This window comes from Crinia signifera, chromosome 9 (assembly GCF_055691185.1).
Source record: "Crinia signifera chromosome 9, ASM5569118v1, whole genome shotgun sequence".
Taxonomy (NCBI): Eukaryota; Metazoa; Chordata; class Amphibia; order Anura; family Myobatrachidae; genus Crinia; species Crinia signifera.
The window spans coordinates 135165555-135184188 of NC_139225.1; the positions used below are offsets into that span (position 1 = coordinate 135165555).

General features: G+C 49.7%; 1 protein-coding gene across 3 annotated transcripts; it reads right to left on the bottom strand.

The window, feature by feature from the left end:
- Positions 1-1747: 1747 nt before the first annotated feature.
- On the bottom strand, positions 1748-17775 carry FBXO27 (F-box protein 27). Of its 3 annotated transcripts, none has more exons than XM_083159944.1 (7): positions 17635-17775; positions 14146-14324; positions 6174-6568; positions 5823-5934; positions 5651-5746; positions 2236-2374; positions 1748-2026 (listed from the first exon to the last, which is right to left on the bottom strand). In XM_083159944.1, exons 3-7 carry the CDS (start codon positions 6436-6438, stop codon positions 1844-1846), a joined length of 795 nt encoding a protein of 264 aa, XP_083016070.1. In that variant the 5' UTR covers positions 6439-6568; positions 14146-14324; positions 17635-17775; the 3' UTR covers positions 1748-1843. The 3 variants fall into 3 exon arrangements, with proteins under 3 accessions (XP_083016070.1, XP_083016072.1, XP_083016071.1); XM_083159946.1 differs by having other exon boundaries at positions 17677-17769; XM_083159945.1 differs by lacking the exon at positions 17635-17775 and adding an exon at positions 15669-15735.
- Between the last annotated feature and the right edge of the window lie 859 nt (positions 17776-18634).

An 18634-nucleotide genomic window follows, 5' to 3' on the forward strand; every position in this document is an offset into this window, starting at 1 on the left:
AGCCGCCAGGCAGGTGGGTGGGACACTCAGACCGGCTACCCCTGGGTTAAGGTTATGTGGACATCTTTATAAAAATAATTTATATTACGTACCAAATTTAAGAGATGACAGAATCAGTGTTTGTCCCATGATTTCTGAAATTGTAGCATAGTTTACTGACAGCATACAAAGTGTGTGGTATATAAAACAGCAACATCTATAGTACATAACAGACCATTACTTGGTACATAATCAGTTTAATTCGAGGTAGCATCCTTTAAAAAAATATTCTTTATTCTGTGCACATGGTGGTTATACTGTACGTGACCTGGTAAGTAGAAGCAGGCTGATAGTAAACCCTCGGGAAGAATTATGGGTTAGGTCATGGGATTCTCCAACCCCTTCTGTACCTCTGTAGAGGTCAAGCTAATTTTAAAGTTTTTGTTTTCCTGGCCCCTGGGAATGTAAGACCAGCTCCACTTGTAGCATACTTTAATTTTACTCCAAAAATGATGTTACATGGGACGGCTGCTTCTCAGGAAGGTCCAGACCTAACATAGCCAAACGTACATGGGGGTGGGCCTGGGGAGGGACCTAGACACCTTTCTCATCGCACCTAATTACCGGGTTCATGCCGATTCGATCTTGTAATTGGTGAGATCCGAGTCCAACAAAACAGTACCAACACAGCATTACAAACCAGTAAAAAAAGAAGGGTTCTTACTGGTTCCTTGCCATCTTGCTTTGCAGTGTGAACAGGTTAATTGGGTTAGTAAACTGTTTCCCGTTCACACTAATGGAGGAGGCAGTGCTTGGAGAAGCGCCAGCTCTAAAGGCCCCCATACACTAGGGCGACTTGTCCTTAGGACAAGTCCCCCCGACTTCCCCCTGAGCTTCCCCGGGGGAGCTTGATTAGATTGGCACTTGATGTGCCATTTTTTTACATGTGATCATTTACATGTGATACTGTATACAATGAATGGGCAGCCTGTGATTGGCTGAGCGCTCTCTCAGCCAATTGCTGACTGGCTGAGAGAGCGCTCAGCCAATCACAGGCCGCCCATTCATTGCATGGGCTTTTTTTTTTTTATTCAGTGCTGACAGCTCCCGGCTCCCCCCGCCCGGCTCTATGCCGCCTGTGTCCCTCGCAGCGTCCCCAGCCCCCCCTGCTCCCTCCACCGCCGCACCGCCCCACTAGGTCCCAAGTCGGGTGGTCGGACGTGCAGCAGGTCCGACCACCCGACGCAGATCCGATGCGCACGGGACCGCGCATCGGATCTGAGGGGACATAAAAACTAGCCGATTTTGGTCCGATTTAGGCCAGATCCGATTGATCTGGCCTAAATCTGACCAAAATCGGCTAGTGTATGGGGGCCTTAAGTGCTGCCTCCGCCCCCAATGAAGCTCCGCTCTGCCCCACCCCCGCATGATGACAGCAAACCGTCAATATTGCTGTAGGGATCTGAACAGCACAAAACGCAGGGTCGCACTGGGACTGAACCGTTTTAAAGTCCTGGTGCAACCCTGCATTTTGCAATGTGAAAGCAGTATTGAACTTATCACTTAACGGTTCTTTAAGAGACACTTACAGAATGAACCACCGAATGGAAGAGGGGGATGTTTTAGTTTAGTTTGCAGCAGTGTGTACTGAACGTTCTAAATGCTCTCGCAGCTCTCCCCCAGTGTGTAGGCCCCACTGGTGTTAATGGTGGTTGTGTATAATAAACGATCAGCTTCTATTAGCAGCGAGAATTTAGCAAATAAAAGATAAAAAAAAAATATATATATATATATTTTAGATTGAGGCCTGCAGAAAAGGGCACCCGAGAACCATCACTAGTATCTGCTGTTACGCCAGAGTTCATCACACCTCTTCTAGGTCAGGAGGAGGAAGGGCACAAGGCTCAGAGTTTCTGCACGTTACTGTGACTGAGGAGTTGGAGATACGAGCGCCGTACCATCCTTTCCAGAACTGAGTGTCCTTTCCTTTGTGCGTAAAGCTCACATAGCGCACGCCAGGACCATAATCACAGAATTCATGAGACACCTGAGGAGAGAGAGAGAGAGAGGGAAAGTCAGCAAGCCTCATGATGTAGGAGGAGACCTCTCAATACTTCACATGAATTGGACACTTTGAGAGAGCACTGTGTGGGTCCAGGCTATATGTGATCTTTGTCTCGTTGTCTAAAATACAGTTACTGAAGATTTGGGAACAGAGCACCGAATCCCCCCCCCCCCTTCCTCCTCAGAGCAGACCTGTTGATATTTTGTGTCACTCCATTGAGGAATGGGCTCCGGTTTCGCCTTATATTCGCAGATCACAGTTTTCATGTCTTCCGCAAGGAGCTGGACCTTCAGTTCATACATATAGCCACAGTCATTCCGCCCAGCATACCTAGGAGAAGATACAAAGCCATGGTCGGTGTGGTTCTCTTAAAACTTCTTCAGTGATTAAAAAAAAATAATAATAATTATTATTTCTGCTGGTGGTGTGCTTGCTGATGTGCCTACCACTGAGGGGCTGAATCCTCCAATATAGACAAAAACACTCTGAGGCTTAATGCTTAGTGAAAAATGGGACCAAGTTTAATCCATGATTTTCAACGCGTTTCGGGGTCGGCACACCCCGTCTTCAGGATACCATATCAAGATACTTCTGTTTATTGTGGCAACCAGCACAGGTGGCCTGTTACCAGCCCTAAACGCCGACTTCCTGTCTGACAAATTGCAGGGGGATTGGGATTAGATATCGTCCCTATTTCTGTTGACATTTAGGGTTGGGGAATGCGCAATTATTCGATAATCGAACGTATTGTGAATTCACATATCAGAGATTAACTCTGAATCGGGCCCTAAATTGGGAACAAAGCAGTAATAACACAAGACTGAGGTCCTGCTGGTAAACTATGGGAAGTAGGAATTTGATACATTAAAGTGCTACGTATCTCACACTCATAATGCAGTGTACACACCATACAATTTGACATTCCATTTTGACAAAATCGAATCTGTATCGCATAGACATCGAATGGAGATAGAACATGTTTTAAAGCTTTCTATCCATCCCGATTCGATGCCGATGTGCGCTCTCGTTCAGCTGAAATCGAAAAGCTAACTATACAGTGCAGCAATGACTATATAGTGCAGATTGAATGTAGATAGTATGATTTGTATGTAAATAGCACATAAGATAGTAAAGATTGCATAGCAATCGAATCTTAAGGCCCCCATACACTAAGTGATTTGGGCCCGATTTCACCCGATTCTGGAGTATTGGGCAGAGAATTGCCCAAATCGCGTAGGGTATGACATCCGATCTGATGCGATGCGTGGTACCGTGCACATCGGATCAGATCTTGATGTCGGACGGTCTGCACATAAGATTAATCTTATGTGCAGCCGGCAGGGAGCAGGTCCGGTGAAGCGGGAACCAGAGACCAGGGTTCGGTCCGTGGGAGCTGCCCTAGTGAGCTAGCGGCAGGAGTAGTGGCAGAGAGCGGTGTCCAGTCCAGCTGCAGGGGTAGTAGGCTAGTGGCAGCAGGACTGGAGAGGTAGCGGCAGGCGGAGAGCGGGGACCGCATAACAGAGTCCAGGTAGCGGCGGGAGAATAGGAAACATCCTATTCAAAAGACTGGGCGGGCAGGGCGGCCGCTGATTGGCTGAGCTCTCGGCCAATCAGCGGCCGCCCAGTCTTTTGAATAGGATGTTTCCTATTCTCCGGCTCGCCGCTATCCGGACTCTGTTATGCGGTCCCCGCTCCCCGCCTGCCGCTACCTCTCCAGTCCTGCCGCTAGCCCACTACCCCTGCAGCTGGACTGGACCCGCCACCTCTCTACCCCTTTTGCAGCTCCCACGGACCAGGCCCTGGTCTCTGATCCCCGCCTGCCGCTACCTCTCCAGTCCACTCCTGCCGCTAGCCCACTACCCCTGCAGCTGGACCGGACCCCACTCTCCGCCACCTGATGCCACCCCACCCGTAAGCTCCCCCAGACCCTGCTGTCCTGCAGCTCCCCCGGATTTACATGTGATAAATCAATCCGATTTATCACACGTGAAAAAAGGCACATCAAGTGCCAAATCATATCAGGAGCTGCCGGGGGAGCTCAGGGGAAGTCGGGGCAGACATTAAGCCGACTTGTCGTTAGGACAAGTCGGCCTAATGTATGGGGTCCTTAAGTCAAATAGCAAAGGAATCTCACCGTATGTACACACCATGACCCAGACAGAGGTTTGTAATGGGGAACATGATCCAGCCACCCAGCAATATTAGCCGCTGCTCAGTCAGGTGAGAGAGTAGAGAGGGGACATTAAGGGGGTATGCATTCTGGGATCACGGCTGTCAATCCCTGCCGACAGCCATGATCCTGGCCCGTTTGTGGTCAGATTGACCGCATAACAATAGACGGGATTCAATGTCCCACATGCCGATGGGCGATGCCGCGTGGCCACGAAAATGACAATGACAATCCACGGCCGATATCGGCAGAACGGGCCCGACAGCTCCTGAATTCGGGCCCGTTCTGCCGTGATCCCGCATCAATTCTGTCGTTAATGACAGCATAGAATAGGGAGCTGCCGCTACTTCCCACGTCGGAAATAGTGGCGGCACAATGCATACCCCCCCCCCTAAGAGTTACTTGTGGACCACATCGACGCGAGATACAGTAATTGTGTAGAAAAACTTATGGAGGTGGAGAAACTGCCTGAACAGGTGAGATTTAAAGGGACTGTGTGAAGATTTAAAGACTAGAAGAGGGCATAGGTCATTTCATGATATTATTAAGAACCAAGCAGAAGAGCATGTCTTTTAAACCTCATATAGGGCTAGATGCAGCCAATCAGCTCCTAACTGCCATGTTACAGACTGTTTAAAAAAAAAAAAAAGACAGGTTGGAGCTGATTGGCTGGTTGTTTATCACTCTCCACTTTTTGAAGCTCGATGCATCTTGCCCATAATCTTTTATTTATAAAGCACTAGCGGATCATACAATGCTCTAAAATGAAGAATCCTAATTTAATTGTACAATTGCTCGTACGTATACAGCTTCTACCTTCTAACATCCTGTTCCAGCCACAACCTTTGTAGTTGTTCCTTCCTGCCTGGGGTGTCGCTCTCTGCTCTGGTGCTTTGAAAACACTCTGGCCTGTATCACATAAGATTGCATTTGCAACAGGGGCAAAAAAGTAAACTCACCAATGAGTTTGAAGAAACTCAAGGAGCCCAAGGTGTGCCCCCACCACCCAGTGCGTGACCTAAATCATGCATAGGGGGTCGTGCGATCGAATGGACCCTCTCCCAAAGGAGAAGGGCCCCGTTACTCCCCTAACCCCTCTGAGCCATAATGCCAAAGAGGGGAAAAAAGGGATCGGTGGGTCCTCTTCGCAGAAGCTCAGAGAGAGACCAGCTTTCCTCAACCCCCGGAAGGGTTAGGACGGTGGTTCCTCCGCACCCGAAGGTTTGGAGAGACCCGCAATAGGCTTCCCTCTGCCTTGCGGCTCGGGATCGCCCTCGAGGGACCGTAGCTCTCCCCAAAAGGAGAGCTTCGGTACATTGGGGAGTGGATGGCCCGTAAGGGTCAAACCACACAACCCAAAAAAAGTGACAAACGTGAGAGGGAAAATAAATAAATAAAAAAAGAGACCTCAGCCAGAAGGGGTCACCAAAACTCACCAATCTGAAACGTGGATGATAGGTTGATGGACGTCCAGGAAGTGTTCCCAAAGTCCTTCTTTCAAAAGGTCTATGACCTGGGTCTTCTCACACCATCTGTGGAGACAATGACAGAGTTGTCACATATTAGGACACAGATAACCTTTTAGCGGGGGGCCAGCCTATTACTTACAAAAAAGAGGTGACAAAGCAGGTCTGGCTCTCTGCTCCCTCTAAAACGTTATAGTTGTTTTCCACTTGCCAACCGTCTCCTCTGTGTGTGACCTCCCAGTGCTGTAGCTGTTCTGGGAAAGGAATGGAAACAAGGGTTTACAGGCCGATCTACTGTAGTTCCCTCACAGTGGACCAGATGCACTAAGCTTCAAAAGTGCAAAAGGCGCTAAATAAATAAGTAGTTTCTGATTGGTTACCCATAGCAACACCACATGTGAAGTAGAATACACATCTTAGTAAATTTCCCCCAGTATCTGATTGGCTGCCCATAGCAGAAGAGAACGTACGGGTAAGTGCTCTGTTCCCTCACCTGTCCCACATGGGTTGCGCACCAAGTTCCTGGACAGTGGCCTCTTCAGACAAGCTCTCTGCCAGCAGAATTGGTGGCACATATCAGCAGCTCTCAGAATTTCCATCCTCCGCTCATGCTCACACTTCATTCTCCACAAGGAGGGCGAGTCGATCAGATACCTCCAGCGATGGCTCACGCACCTATAGCGCGCAATTAAGTCCTGGGATGGCAAAAAGCTGAGGACCAAGAGGAGCACCTCATCCGGAAGAGGTTCTAGATCCATCTTCTACACAATGTCTCTTAAGTAGGAGTATGTTTGCGGCAGCCAATGATGTACGAGGGGGCAGGTCATCTCTGCAGGACTGCAGGCTGGGCCATAGTAAACTGCCACATCTTCAGCGCAACAGAACAAACTACAATAGGGCAGAAATATAAAATCACACCAGTGAGTTCTATACTGAAAAGATGAATGTGTATACCCAAAAATATGCTAATGTGCAACCATACGGATAAATTGGCTTACCCGTTTTGGCAGATGGTTTACTAATATGTCATTTGCCAGCTATTTATATATGGGACAGATATATTAAGCCTGGTCAAGTGATAAAGTTGTGATAAAGTGGAAGGTGATAATGCACCAGCCAATCAACTCCTAGCTGTAATTTTTTAAACAAAACTGATTGGCTGGTGCGTTATCACCCTATTTGCGAACAAAAATGGTCAATTGTGATTTGCTCCCATACATGACCAAACTTATTATGCAGGCCTGGTCAACCTGTGGCTCTCAAACTGTTGTGGAACTACACATTCCAGCATGCATTGCTACAGTTTTAGTATTCCCCAATAGCAAAATTGTGACAGGGCATGCTGAGACTTGTAGTTTCACAACAGCTGGGAGCCACAGGTTGGCCAGGCCTGTTATAGTGTGTATCCAGCTTTAAGTGACATTATAGCAGTTGGATGAAGTTGATGGGAACCAGCGACAGAAGGGGTGCACTCATATCAGCCCAATGTGATCAGACAAAGGTGCTCCGCAAAATTTTACTGTGCAAAAGATAGTGTGGCCAGAAACCCGGCCCCAAGTTTAATAGTGCAGAACAAAAATATCTGATCTGCCGCGGTCCGGACCCTCTGCAGCTGCAGCATCAATAAATATTAACTCTTGGTGGGCAGCTCAGGGGTCTGTGTTGCAAGAAGCCGCAGCAGCCAGAAGACCAGTCTGGATCTGCAGGGCTTTGTGCACTGGGGTCGAGGATGCCCGCTGGGGTCCAAATGCCCTAGTATCAGAGCATGGCAGTGATGCTTCTTATCCATGGAAGGGTGTGGGGTTGGGCTAAGATTTAAGAAGCCACTGTGGCGATTACACGCTTTTCTTCTTTTGCCGGCTTCTCTATTCACTTCCATAAGTCAGAAGCCCTGGCTATATACAGTCAGGTGAGGTTAGATTGGTCCTATCCCTTCCCTTTTAAATGGGCCCCGACTTTCATCACTTATTTAGGCATAGCTCTACCGCCTCATCCTCATAACATTTATATGCACATCATCAACCCGGTCATCCTAAAGTTCAAAACAGAACTTAATCTGTGGCAGAACTAACCACTCAATCTACTAGGTCGATGGAACTTATTTATAATGGCCAGCTTCCCGAAATTACTCTATGTATCGCAAATGGCTCCCATTTTGCTCTCTAAGTCGGACAACTCCTCACTTCATTCCATACTCACCAAATTTATTTGGAATTCTAAAAAGCCTAGAATCAGCCTCTACAAATTGTCACAGACCACCCAACGAGGCGGAGTCAATCTACCCAACATTAAAAACATTATAACCTAGCCTGCATTCTCCGTTTGCGGAGGACTGGGTCAATGACGCCACTGTTTCCACTGACGCTGCCCTAGAGTCACAGCTATGTGCCCCTCTCTCTCTCAGTTTCCTCTTATATGCACGTCCATCTCAATTAAAACTGCCTCAATTTGATAATCCTTTACTATCCTCTACTATATACGGTTGGCGACGTGTAAGAAAATCCCTTCATCTGCGATATTTCCATTCCTTATCCCTCCCCTCGGTAGGAAACCTGGAGTTCCAGAATGGTAAAGCCGAGCCACCTTTTACGGCGTGGCGATCCTCTGGAATCCTATGTCTACGACACTTACTCAACACTTCTAATGTCCCACTCACATTTGATGAAGCTATGGAACATTATAATCTCCCTCCTAGCCACGCTTTCCATTATCTTCAAGCTACCCACTATCTGCAATCAATCTTAGCCAAATTACATCCCCAGGATATTCTAGTTTCTTAGGAGTTGGGAAAAGCACCTCCCGTCCCTGTTTTATCTGGATAGGAGATAACGGTTTCATCTATTCTAATCTATAGTGTTATTTGTTTTAGAAAATTTTTAAAAAGGTTTTTGATCCTCATTCAATGCTCTACATATCATCATCCATTGTTTGGTGTATTGTTTCTGTTTATTGAGGCTCAATAAAATATATTTGGGGAAAAAAAGAACCCACTGTGTACTAGCCAATCACTAGGGAGCTTAGCGCTCTGTCTCTCTCTCTTGGAGCGCATGAGCGAGAGAGACGGAGCGCATGAGCGAGAGAGAGAGAGAGAGAGACGGAGCGCATGAGCGAGAGAGACGGAGCGCATGAGCGAGAGAGAGAGAGAGAGAGACGGAGCGCATGAGCGAGAGAGACGGAGCGCATGAGCGAGAGAGAGAGAGAGAGAGACGGAGCGCATGAGCGAGAGAGAGACGGAGCGCATGAGCGAGAGAGAGAGAGAGAGACGGAGCGCATGAGCGAGAGAGAGAGAGACGGAGCGCATGAGCGAGAGAGAGAGAGACGGAGCGCATGAGCGAGAGAGAGAGAGACGGAGCGCATGAGCGAGAGAGAGAGAGAGAGACGGAGCGCATGAGCGAGAGAGAGAGAGAGACGGAGCGCATGAGCGAGAGAGAGAGACGGAGCGCATGAGCGAGAGAGAGACGGAGCGCATGAGCGAGAGAGAGAGAGAGAGACGGAGCGCATGAGCGAGAGAGAGAGAGAAAGAGCGCATGAGCGAGAGAGAAGGAGCGCATGAGCGAGAGAGACGGAGCGCATGAGCGAGAGAGACGGAGCGCATGAGCGAGAGAGACGGAGCGCATGAGAGAGAATGAACAAGAGACAGAGAGAGCATGAGCGTGCATGAGAGAGCGCGCGCATGAGAGACAAAGCGCGCGCGCATGAGAGAGACAGAGCGTGCGCGCATGAGAGAGACAGAGCGTGCGCGCATGAGAGAGACAGAGCGTGCGCGCATGAGAGAGACAGAGCGTGCGCGCATGAGAGAGACAGAGCGTGCGCGCATGAGAGAGACAGAGCGTGCGCGCATGAGAGAGACAGAGCGCGCACGAGAGAGAGCGCGCACGAGAGACAGAGCACGCACGAGAGACAGAGCACGCGCATGAGAGAGAGACAGAGCACACGCGTGAGAGAGAGACAGAGCACGCGCATGAGAGAGAGACAGAGCACGCGCATGAGAGAGAGACAGAGCACGCGCATGAGAAAGAGACAGACAGAGCACGCGCATGAGAGAGACAGAGCACGCGCATGAGACAGAGCACATGCATGAGAGAGACAGACAGAGAACGCGCATGAGAGAGACAGACAGAGAACGCGCATGAGAGAGAGACAGAGCACGTGCATGAGAGAGACAGACAGAGCACGCGCATGAGAGACAGACAGAGCACGCGCATGAGAGACAGACAGAGCACGCGCATGAGAGAGACAGACAGAGCACGCGCATGAGAGAGACAAATTACATCCCCAGGATATTACGAACCCTTCTAGTTTCTTAGGAGTTGGGAAAAGCACCTCCCGTCCCTGTTTTATCTGGATAGGAGATAACGGTTTCATCTATTCTAATCTATAGTGTTATTTGTTTTAGAAAATTTTGAAAAAGGTTTTTGATCCTCATTCAATGCTCTACATATCATCATCCATTGTTTGATGTATTGTTTCTGTTTATTGAGGCTCAATAAAATATATTTGGGGAAAAAAGAACCCACTGTGTACTAGCCAATCACTAAGGAGCTTAGCGCTCTGTCTCTCTCTCTCACGGAGCGCATGAGAGAGAGAGCGACGAAGCGCATGAGCGAGAGAGAGAGCGACGAAGCGCATGAGCGAGAGAGAGAGCGACGAAGCGCATGAGCGAGAGAGAGAGCGACGAAGCGCATGAGCGAGAGAGCGACGGAGCGCATGAGCGAGAGAGCGACGGAGCGCATGAGCGAGAGAGCGACGGAGCGCATGAGCGAGAGAGCGACGGAGCGCATGAGCGACGGAGCGCATGAGCGAGAGAGAGACGGAGCGCATGAGCGAGAGAGAGACGGAGCGCATGAGCGAGAGAGAGACGGAGCGCATGAGCGAGAGAGAGACGGAGCGCATGAGCGAGAGAGAGACGGAGCGCATGAGCGAGAGAGAGACGGAGCGCATGAGCGAGAGAGAGACGGAGCGCATGAGCGAGAGAGAGACGGAGCGCATGAGCGAGAGAGAGACGGAGCGCATGAGCGAGAGAGAGACGGAGCGCATGAGCGAGAGAGAGACGGAGCGCATGAGCGAGAGAGAGACGGAGCGCATGAGCGAGAGACAGTGCATGAGCGTGCATGAGTGTTTGAGAGAGCGCATGAGAGAATGAACAAGAGACAGAGAGAGCATGAGAGAGCGCGTGCATTAGAGAGAGCACGCGTGCGCATGAGAGAGACAGAGCGCGCGCGCATATGAGAGACAGAGCGCGCGCGCATATGAGAGAGACAGAGCGCGCGCGCATGAGAGAGAGACAGAGCGCGCGCGCATGAGAGAGAGACAGAGCGCGCGCGCATGAGAGAGAGACAGAGCGCGCGCGCATGAGAGAGAGACAGAGCGCGCGCGCATGAGAGAGAGACAGAGCGCGCGCGCATGAGAGAGAGACAGAGCGCGCGCGCATGAGAGAGAGACAGAGCGCGCGCGCATGAGAGAGAGACAGAGCGCGCGCGCATGAGAGAGAGACAGAGCGCGCGCGCATGAGAGAGAGACAGAGCGCGCGCGCATGAGAGAGAGACAGAGCGCGCGCGCATGAGAGAGAGACAGAGCGCGCGCGCATGAGAGAGAGACAGAGCGCGCGCGCATGAGAGAGAGACAGAGCGCGCGCGCATGAGAGAGAGACAGAGCGCGCGCGCATGAGAGAGAGACAGAGCGCGCGCGCATGAGAGAGAGACAGAGCGCGCGCGCATGAGAGAGAGACAGAGCACGCGCGCATGAGAGAGAGACAGAGCACGCGCATGAGAGAGAGACAGAGCACGCGCATGAGAGACAGAGACAGAGCACGCGCATGAGAGACAGAGACAGAGCACGCGCATGAGAGACAGAGACAGAGCACGCGCATGAGAGACAGAGACAGAGCACGCGCATGAGAGACAGAGACAGAGCACGCGCATGAGAGACAGAGACAGAGCACGCGCATGAGAGAGAGACAGAGCACGCGCATGAGAGAGAGACAGAGCACGCGCATGAGAGAGAGACAGAGCACGCGCATGAGAGAGAGACAGAGCACGCGCATGAGAGACAGAGACAGAGCACGCGCACGAGAGAGAGACAGAGCACGCGCGCATGAGAGAGAGCAATGCGGTCAGCGCTGACTGCGAATGCACAGGGAAGTTTGATGTAATATAGCCATTCCCGTTCCTTATTAGTATACCTCTTAATGCCCAGAGGGAAGGGCATTAAGAGCGCTGAAGGATGACTCAGAGTCCAGAGGTTGCCCCAGTATGGGGCTAGTGTGCCATAATCAATCACATGCAGGAACACCACCCCTGCATTATAATCAATATTCTGTACAATAAACTTTGTATATTTTAGAATATAATTCATGTGTTATGTATTCATTGACTGAGTCTCCATTATTTACTGAATGCTACTTTCACTGGGTGCATAAATTATTACCGATACGACTCCTGTATTGTCCTGCGGGTGCTCCTGAACAGCTGTCTAGCATCCGCCCATAGAGTGCACTGCATTGAGCAGGTCAACTAGGCTGCTTCATACTACAGCGGTCAGTCATGTGACCAGGATGAAGCCTACAGTGACACTATAACTAGTCTACCAGGTCAGGTCAGTCTTCTGGGGGGGGTCGTCAAAGGGTTCGCCCAACCCCACAAGGTCGACATGGGTAAACACTGAAAAAAAAAAGTCGACATGTGTTTTTTCACCCTTTTTTGGTGAAAATGTTGACAATTGAGTGTTCCATTTCGCTCGCCATGCTTCAGCCAAGATGTCTTGTCACCGCTCCCAATAGGAATCCACATGGATGGTAAATTATGGGAAAAAAAAGACCAAATTAAATCCCCCCAAAACTCATGTCGACATTTGACCATGTCAACCTAGACACTGTCAGCCAGTCGGATACCGATTGACACAAGGTTTTCATTTTGACTTTTTCATCATTTACCATCCAAGTGGACTAGGACCTTTGCTGTGGGTAGTGCGGCACTTTGCCTGACGCGTGACGAGCCAAGCGCATCCGTACACGTTTACAACAATAGGGTCAAATATATTTGTGTCAGCTTCATGCCTGCGTTTCCATATCAACCTATCGATGATATATTTAGCGTCTACTGAACTACTACTAACGTATACAGTTTATCTGCGTAACAATGCCCGTGCCCATTTCCAGATGCACTTCAGAGGGTATTATGCAGCCAGAAACTACCCCTGTGATGTGACATTATTATAGGACCCTTAGGGCTTAGGTAAAAGCAATTCACCAATTCTGAAATGAGTATTTACCATATGTGATACGGATTGTTTGAAGCACATGAGCTATGTAGTTCCCATTCCTCTGGAGGGGTGTCCTGTCTGGATAAGAATCTCAGATGTCCAGAACACCGTAATTCAAATTTGCCATAAAGACAGGGGCAATTCAAGAGGGGGTAGCGGTGCAGGGATCCGATACGAAATCCCGGCGGTCGGGATCCCGACACTGGAATCCCGACCGCCGAAATCCCGACATGTGGGGGGACGTGGATCGCCCCCCCTTGCGGGCTCGCTGCGCTCGCCACGCAGCGGGCCCGGTGCCTCGCTACGCTCGGCACGTTATTTTATACTCCCTCTATGGGTGTCGTGGACACCCACGGAGGGAGAAAGTTTCGGGATTTCGGTGGTCGGGATTCCAGTGTCGGGATTCTGAACGCCGGGATCCCGACCGCCGGCAAATTGACCGCATCCCGCGGTGCAGATTGCCGGAAACACAGAATTATTTTGTCCTAATTTATTGGTTTTCCTTCTACAGGATGATTCAAAAATCACAGTTCACTCTTTTGTTTCAAAAACTGTGCTGGAAATGGAAAAACTTGAATACTCCACTAAGGTATAGGTGAGATGGGCTATTTTTTAGGGTATGTACGGAACACGGGCGCCAACTTGATTCTAAGCCGGTTTACCATTTCCTGCACAGTTTTTGAAACAAAAAGGGTGTACTGCGACTTTCGAATTACCCTGTAGTACTACTACTATTACTCAGGGTGGGATCTAGTGGGATCTATTAATATACATTGCCGCCACGATGCTACCGCATATGTACTAACATATGCGGCTAGCATCGGGGTGCGGTGACGGAGACCCCCGCGATACCTGTAATGTGGTCTTTGGGGGGGGGGGGGGGGTCTCCGTCACATCCCGGTGGCTGTCAGTGTCCCCAGGGTCTTCTCCTCCCCCCTGCAGCCGGATGTCCTCCCGGCTGTGACACCTGCTGGGGGAGGAGATCGATGGAGGATGGGAGGGGGGTCACATACAGGGTATCGCCACCCAGAGGTGGCGATACCCTGCCCGGCGGAGACGGGGCGGACAGGTAATGGTACATAGGAAAATACGGTAAAACCCTGTTTTACCGCATTTTCCCTTTAGTACATCCCGCCCTCAGTGCCTTGCTCATCACATAAGGACACACTTAAGAACCAAAGGGCTCACTTGTAATTCCCAATTACCTGGACAGAGCACTTGGTTCCTTGATCTACACTCTCTCAGGCAGGAGTTCACCAGCTGATGCGGCAGTGGATGCTGTAGACTACAGTGTAGAGGAAGCCAACTCAGGGATAAGAAGTGCACTCTGAAAGCTGAAGTCCAAAGTCCGAGTCTGTGTCTCACAACTCTTCTGCTATTTGGGCTGGAGGAGAGAACACAGAGTATAAACGGTGACAGTACAGTAGGTACACACCTCAGTGATGTAACACAATCCACTCTGACTATTAAATGAACTGTACGCACTAGTCAATGATTATTACAGTGGGAGTGGTCACAGGATAACTCCAGATTTACTGTTACTGACTCATTTTGGAAACCTTGTACACACAGTGCAGGTAGGACAATCCTGACTCGGAGAGCTGAAGGGTGGGAAATCGAGCAGATGACTGTACAGCAGGCATGTCCAAACTACGTCCCTCCAGCTGTCGTAAAACTACAAATCCCAGAATGCCTTGCCATTGTTTTAGCATTCCCTAATAGCAAAACTGTGGCAAGGCATGATGGGACTTGTAGTTTCGCAACAGCTGGAGGGCCATAGTTTGGACATGCCTGCTGTACAGTTTGTCCCCACTCAATTGCTCAATCAGTACCTGCCACAAAGGACTATTTGGTCACCTTACATGTCAGAAGTTCCGAGACCAGTTTGTCTCACGATCAGTGGATAGGTTTGGTCATTCATCAGCCATCTTATATATGTACCAGCAGTCTGCACTGGTCAGAGACTGAACAAACTGGTCAGCCTGGTGTCTGCATACAGTATGTGCAGGAACAGAAGTCTACTGTAGAAGAGGAACAGTGGTCATTCTAGTGCCAGCACCTTTCAAAATCTGTGCAGTTCCCCTTTTCTGTCTGGGGGGGGGGGGGGGGGTTTGTGTGTGTGTGTGTGTGTGTGTGTGTGTGTGTGTGTTTCTATCCCTGCTGAAATACAGATCAGTCTGTGCTTGAAGCAACACAGCAGAGTGTGACACCCCAGACAGGGAAAAGACGCCTCACATGTTTTAAAAGGTGCAGGGTACTAGAATGAACACTATGGGGTGGGCAACGGGTGAGGTTCTAGTGCTGAATCAGATGCACATTTTACAGATGAGAGGAGAGGTGCAACTTAAATATTCAAGCACAGAAAGCAGCTTTCCGCAGTCTCACACACCAATCTCTACCCTTTCAGCAATAACACTCCTGAGGGTAGATTTACAAAACTGGAGATGTTCCCATAACAACCAATAAAATTCTATCTATTATCTCCTAGAAAGTGCTAGATAAATGAAAGACTGGTTGCTATGGGCAACATCACTTTCGTAAACCCACACTTTAGTAAATATACCCCCAGCTGTCTCTCTGCTATAAATTTTACATTCACCTTACCCCTCAGTTGCCAATCCATGTTGTGCACAGACCCCCACAAGTCACCGGATCTATACCTTGAACCCTCATGCAGCCCAGTGACAGAGCCAACTCTCACCACAAAGGCACACCTAACACTGCTCACCTACAGCAACACCTCCATCTGCTGCAGTTAGCACATGTACAGGTGGATGGATAGGTTCTGGCCAAGCAACGAAGTCCTCCGAACTCTGGTGAATGGACAATGCCATCATAAGAAAAAAGGAGTGACTCAATTAAGGGCGATGAGGGACACCGCAGTTGCGCACATGGTTATGCTTAACATTTTGCATTTCAATACACACACCCTAAGGAGCTTGAACAAAAACTGCGATTTAGAGGTCAAAGTGGAACATCGCCCATGATTGAAGGGATACAAAAGCGTGGATATCATTTGTTTTCTCTGCACCTTTTGTTCTTCTAGGTTACCCACATGGAGTCCAGTTACACCATCCATTCCCATCGCCCTAATAAGATGGAACCCAGCTAGGACTGGACATCGACAGCTAGGCATCAGCCATTGTCTGATGACTAGTGGTGTGTGTATTTTTTTTTAACCATCAATGGAAGCCCGTTGTCAGTAACACACCTTTGGCTGATCCCCTATTGTGCCAATGCATGAGCACAGCCAAACCATCAATGTCTCACCATCAATGGTAAGCCACTGTTGGTAAGGTCACCCAGTGGAGGCTGATCCTCGATGGTGAGCAATGGCCCTGGTATGCATAACTACGGACACTGCCTGATGGGGAAACATCGATGGTAAGCCACTGTTGGTAAGGTAACACATTGGAGGCTGATTCTCGATGGTGAGCACTGGCCCTGGTATGCATAACTACGGACACTGCCTGATGGGGAAACATCGATGGTAAGCCACTGTTGGTAAGGTAACACATTGGAGGCTGACTCTCGATGGAGAGCAATGGCCCTGGTATGCATAACTACGGACACTGCCTGATGGGGAAACATCGATGGTAAGCCACTGTTGGTAAGGTAACACATTGGAGGCTGATTCTCGATGGTGAGCAATGGCCCTGGTATGCATAACTACGGACACTGCCTGATGGGGAAACATCGATGGTAAGCCACTGTTGGTAAGGTAACACATTGGAGGCTGACTCTCGATGGAGAGCAATGGCCCTGGTATGCATAACTACGGACACTGCCTGATGGGGAAACATCGATGGTAAGCCACTGTTGGTAAGGTCACCCAGTGGAGGCTGATCCTCGATGGTGAGCACTGGCCCTGGTATGCATAACTACGGACACTGCCTGATGGGGAAAAAAATCGATGGTAAGCCACTGTTGGTAAGGTAACACATTACCTTATCGGGCTGATCCCCGATGGTGAGCTACACACCTGCTATGCGGTCAATAATTACTAGGTTGACCACTATTGTTCGACAGGCAAAATGTCAACACATGAAAAGAGTCAACATAAGCAATAGGTCGACATGATAGGTCGACATGATAAAAGGTCAACATGAGGGTGGTTTTTCATAGTTTACTATCCAAAAGGGCATAGAGTGAGATTATAATAATATAATAACCATGGCCGAAACATGGTAAGCGCAGCAAACCATGCAAGGAGATGTGTTACACATATATACATGCGCGTGTCAACTTATGTCAACATAGACATCCCCCCCCCAAAAAATAAACAATCATGTCAACCTTTTCCATGTCGACCTATTGCTTGTGTCAACCTTTTGACCATGTCACAGTCAACCTAATGCATGTCGACCAATATTGGTCAACCTATTGACTGTCAACCATATAACCTACGTATACACGTGTCATCTGCAAATGAGCGTCGCCATCGATGCTTTATCAACCATCTTCCATCGATTGCAGACTAGTGTCAATGTGACAACCAACTTGTTGTTGTTAGACCTAGATATTTACACGCACAGGTAGAAAACGTCATGGGAAATATCACACATGCTGGAAGACCGGTCACTTCCGCAGCTGCTACGGGGTGTACCGCGGTCATACATGTGGGCGGCTAGCACACTACCAGCATCAGCCTGCCACATAAGTACATAGCCGGTGACATGCTGTGCTTCACTCACCCACACCTGTCACTGCCGTCCCGTTATACCATCACCACTGACCTGCTGCCGGCTCATTAACATATACCACGCCCCCTATCCGGTGACCAGAGAGGAAGATCAGATGATGTCAGCCAATGACCGCCCCTTTAACTAGCAGCAGCCGCGCCGCGCAGTGCCGTCAGTAGGGGGCGGGGCCTTGGGTGGGGGCCGTGGATGAGTGGGGGTGTGGCTGGCCCTGGCAGTCGCACCCGGGTGTCACACTTAACTGGGGTGACACCAAAGAGCCGCATCCACTGAAAACTCCTCGTCACAGACGCATATGGTGGACTTTAGTGTTTATCCAGCATTTAATCTAATTTATCTGTTAATTTATTTTATGTGTTTTATAAAGGTCTGCATTTTTATGCTGTACATTGTGAAATTACTCCTTATAGTCCCATTTAAAAAAAAAAAAATCCAATTACAGATGTTCCCAGTAGTGCCAGTTACAGATGTCCCCAGTAGTGCCAGTTATACCCCTTTCACACCAGAAATGCAGGGACAAACCCGGGAATGTAACTGGGAATTACATTCCTGGGACAAGCAGGGACATTCCCGGGTTGGGACCCTTTCACACCAGAAAAGTCCCTGCATTTTCTGGTGTGTGATGGGGGCGGGAAGGAGGCCATCAGGAGGTGGGGAGGAGGCTTGCAGTCAGCGGGATGGCGTCAGGCAGTCGGTGGGATGGCAGCAGGGGTGGGCATGAGGTGGTAAGAATACTCACCCCGGTTGCTGGTCCTCCACGCAGGCCAGGGATCCACACAGGCAGCGGATGAAGATGACGCAGCTCTCCGGTGCCCTCACTGCCGCAGGAGAGCTGCGTCATCATCATCCACGTCCCGTCATTTGCACCTGCCGCCTGCGTAGATTCCCGGCTGGACAGCACACCGAGGACCGGCAACCCGGGTAAGTATACCCTACCCCATTCACACCAGCCAGGTCCCCGGGTTGAACCCGGGAACAACCCTGCTACCTAGCA

Excerpts from the sequence above, each read along its gene's own strand:
- FBXO27 (XM_083159944.1), bottom strand. The coding sequence starts at position 6,438 with ATGGATCTAGAACCTCTTCCGGATGAGGTGCTCCTCTTGGTCCTCAGC. Across the intron at positions 2,375-5,650 it reads ATCATCCACGTTTCAGATTG|GTATGCTGGGCGGAATGACT; the intron begins GTGAGTTTTGGT and ends ATCTTCTCCTAG. Across the intron at positions 2,027-2,235 it reads GTGACACAAAATATCAACAG|GTGTCTCATGAATTCTGTGA; the intron begins GTCTGCTCTGAG and ends CTCTCTCCTCAG.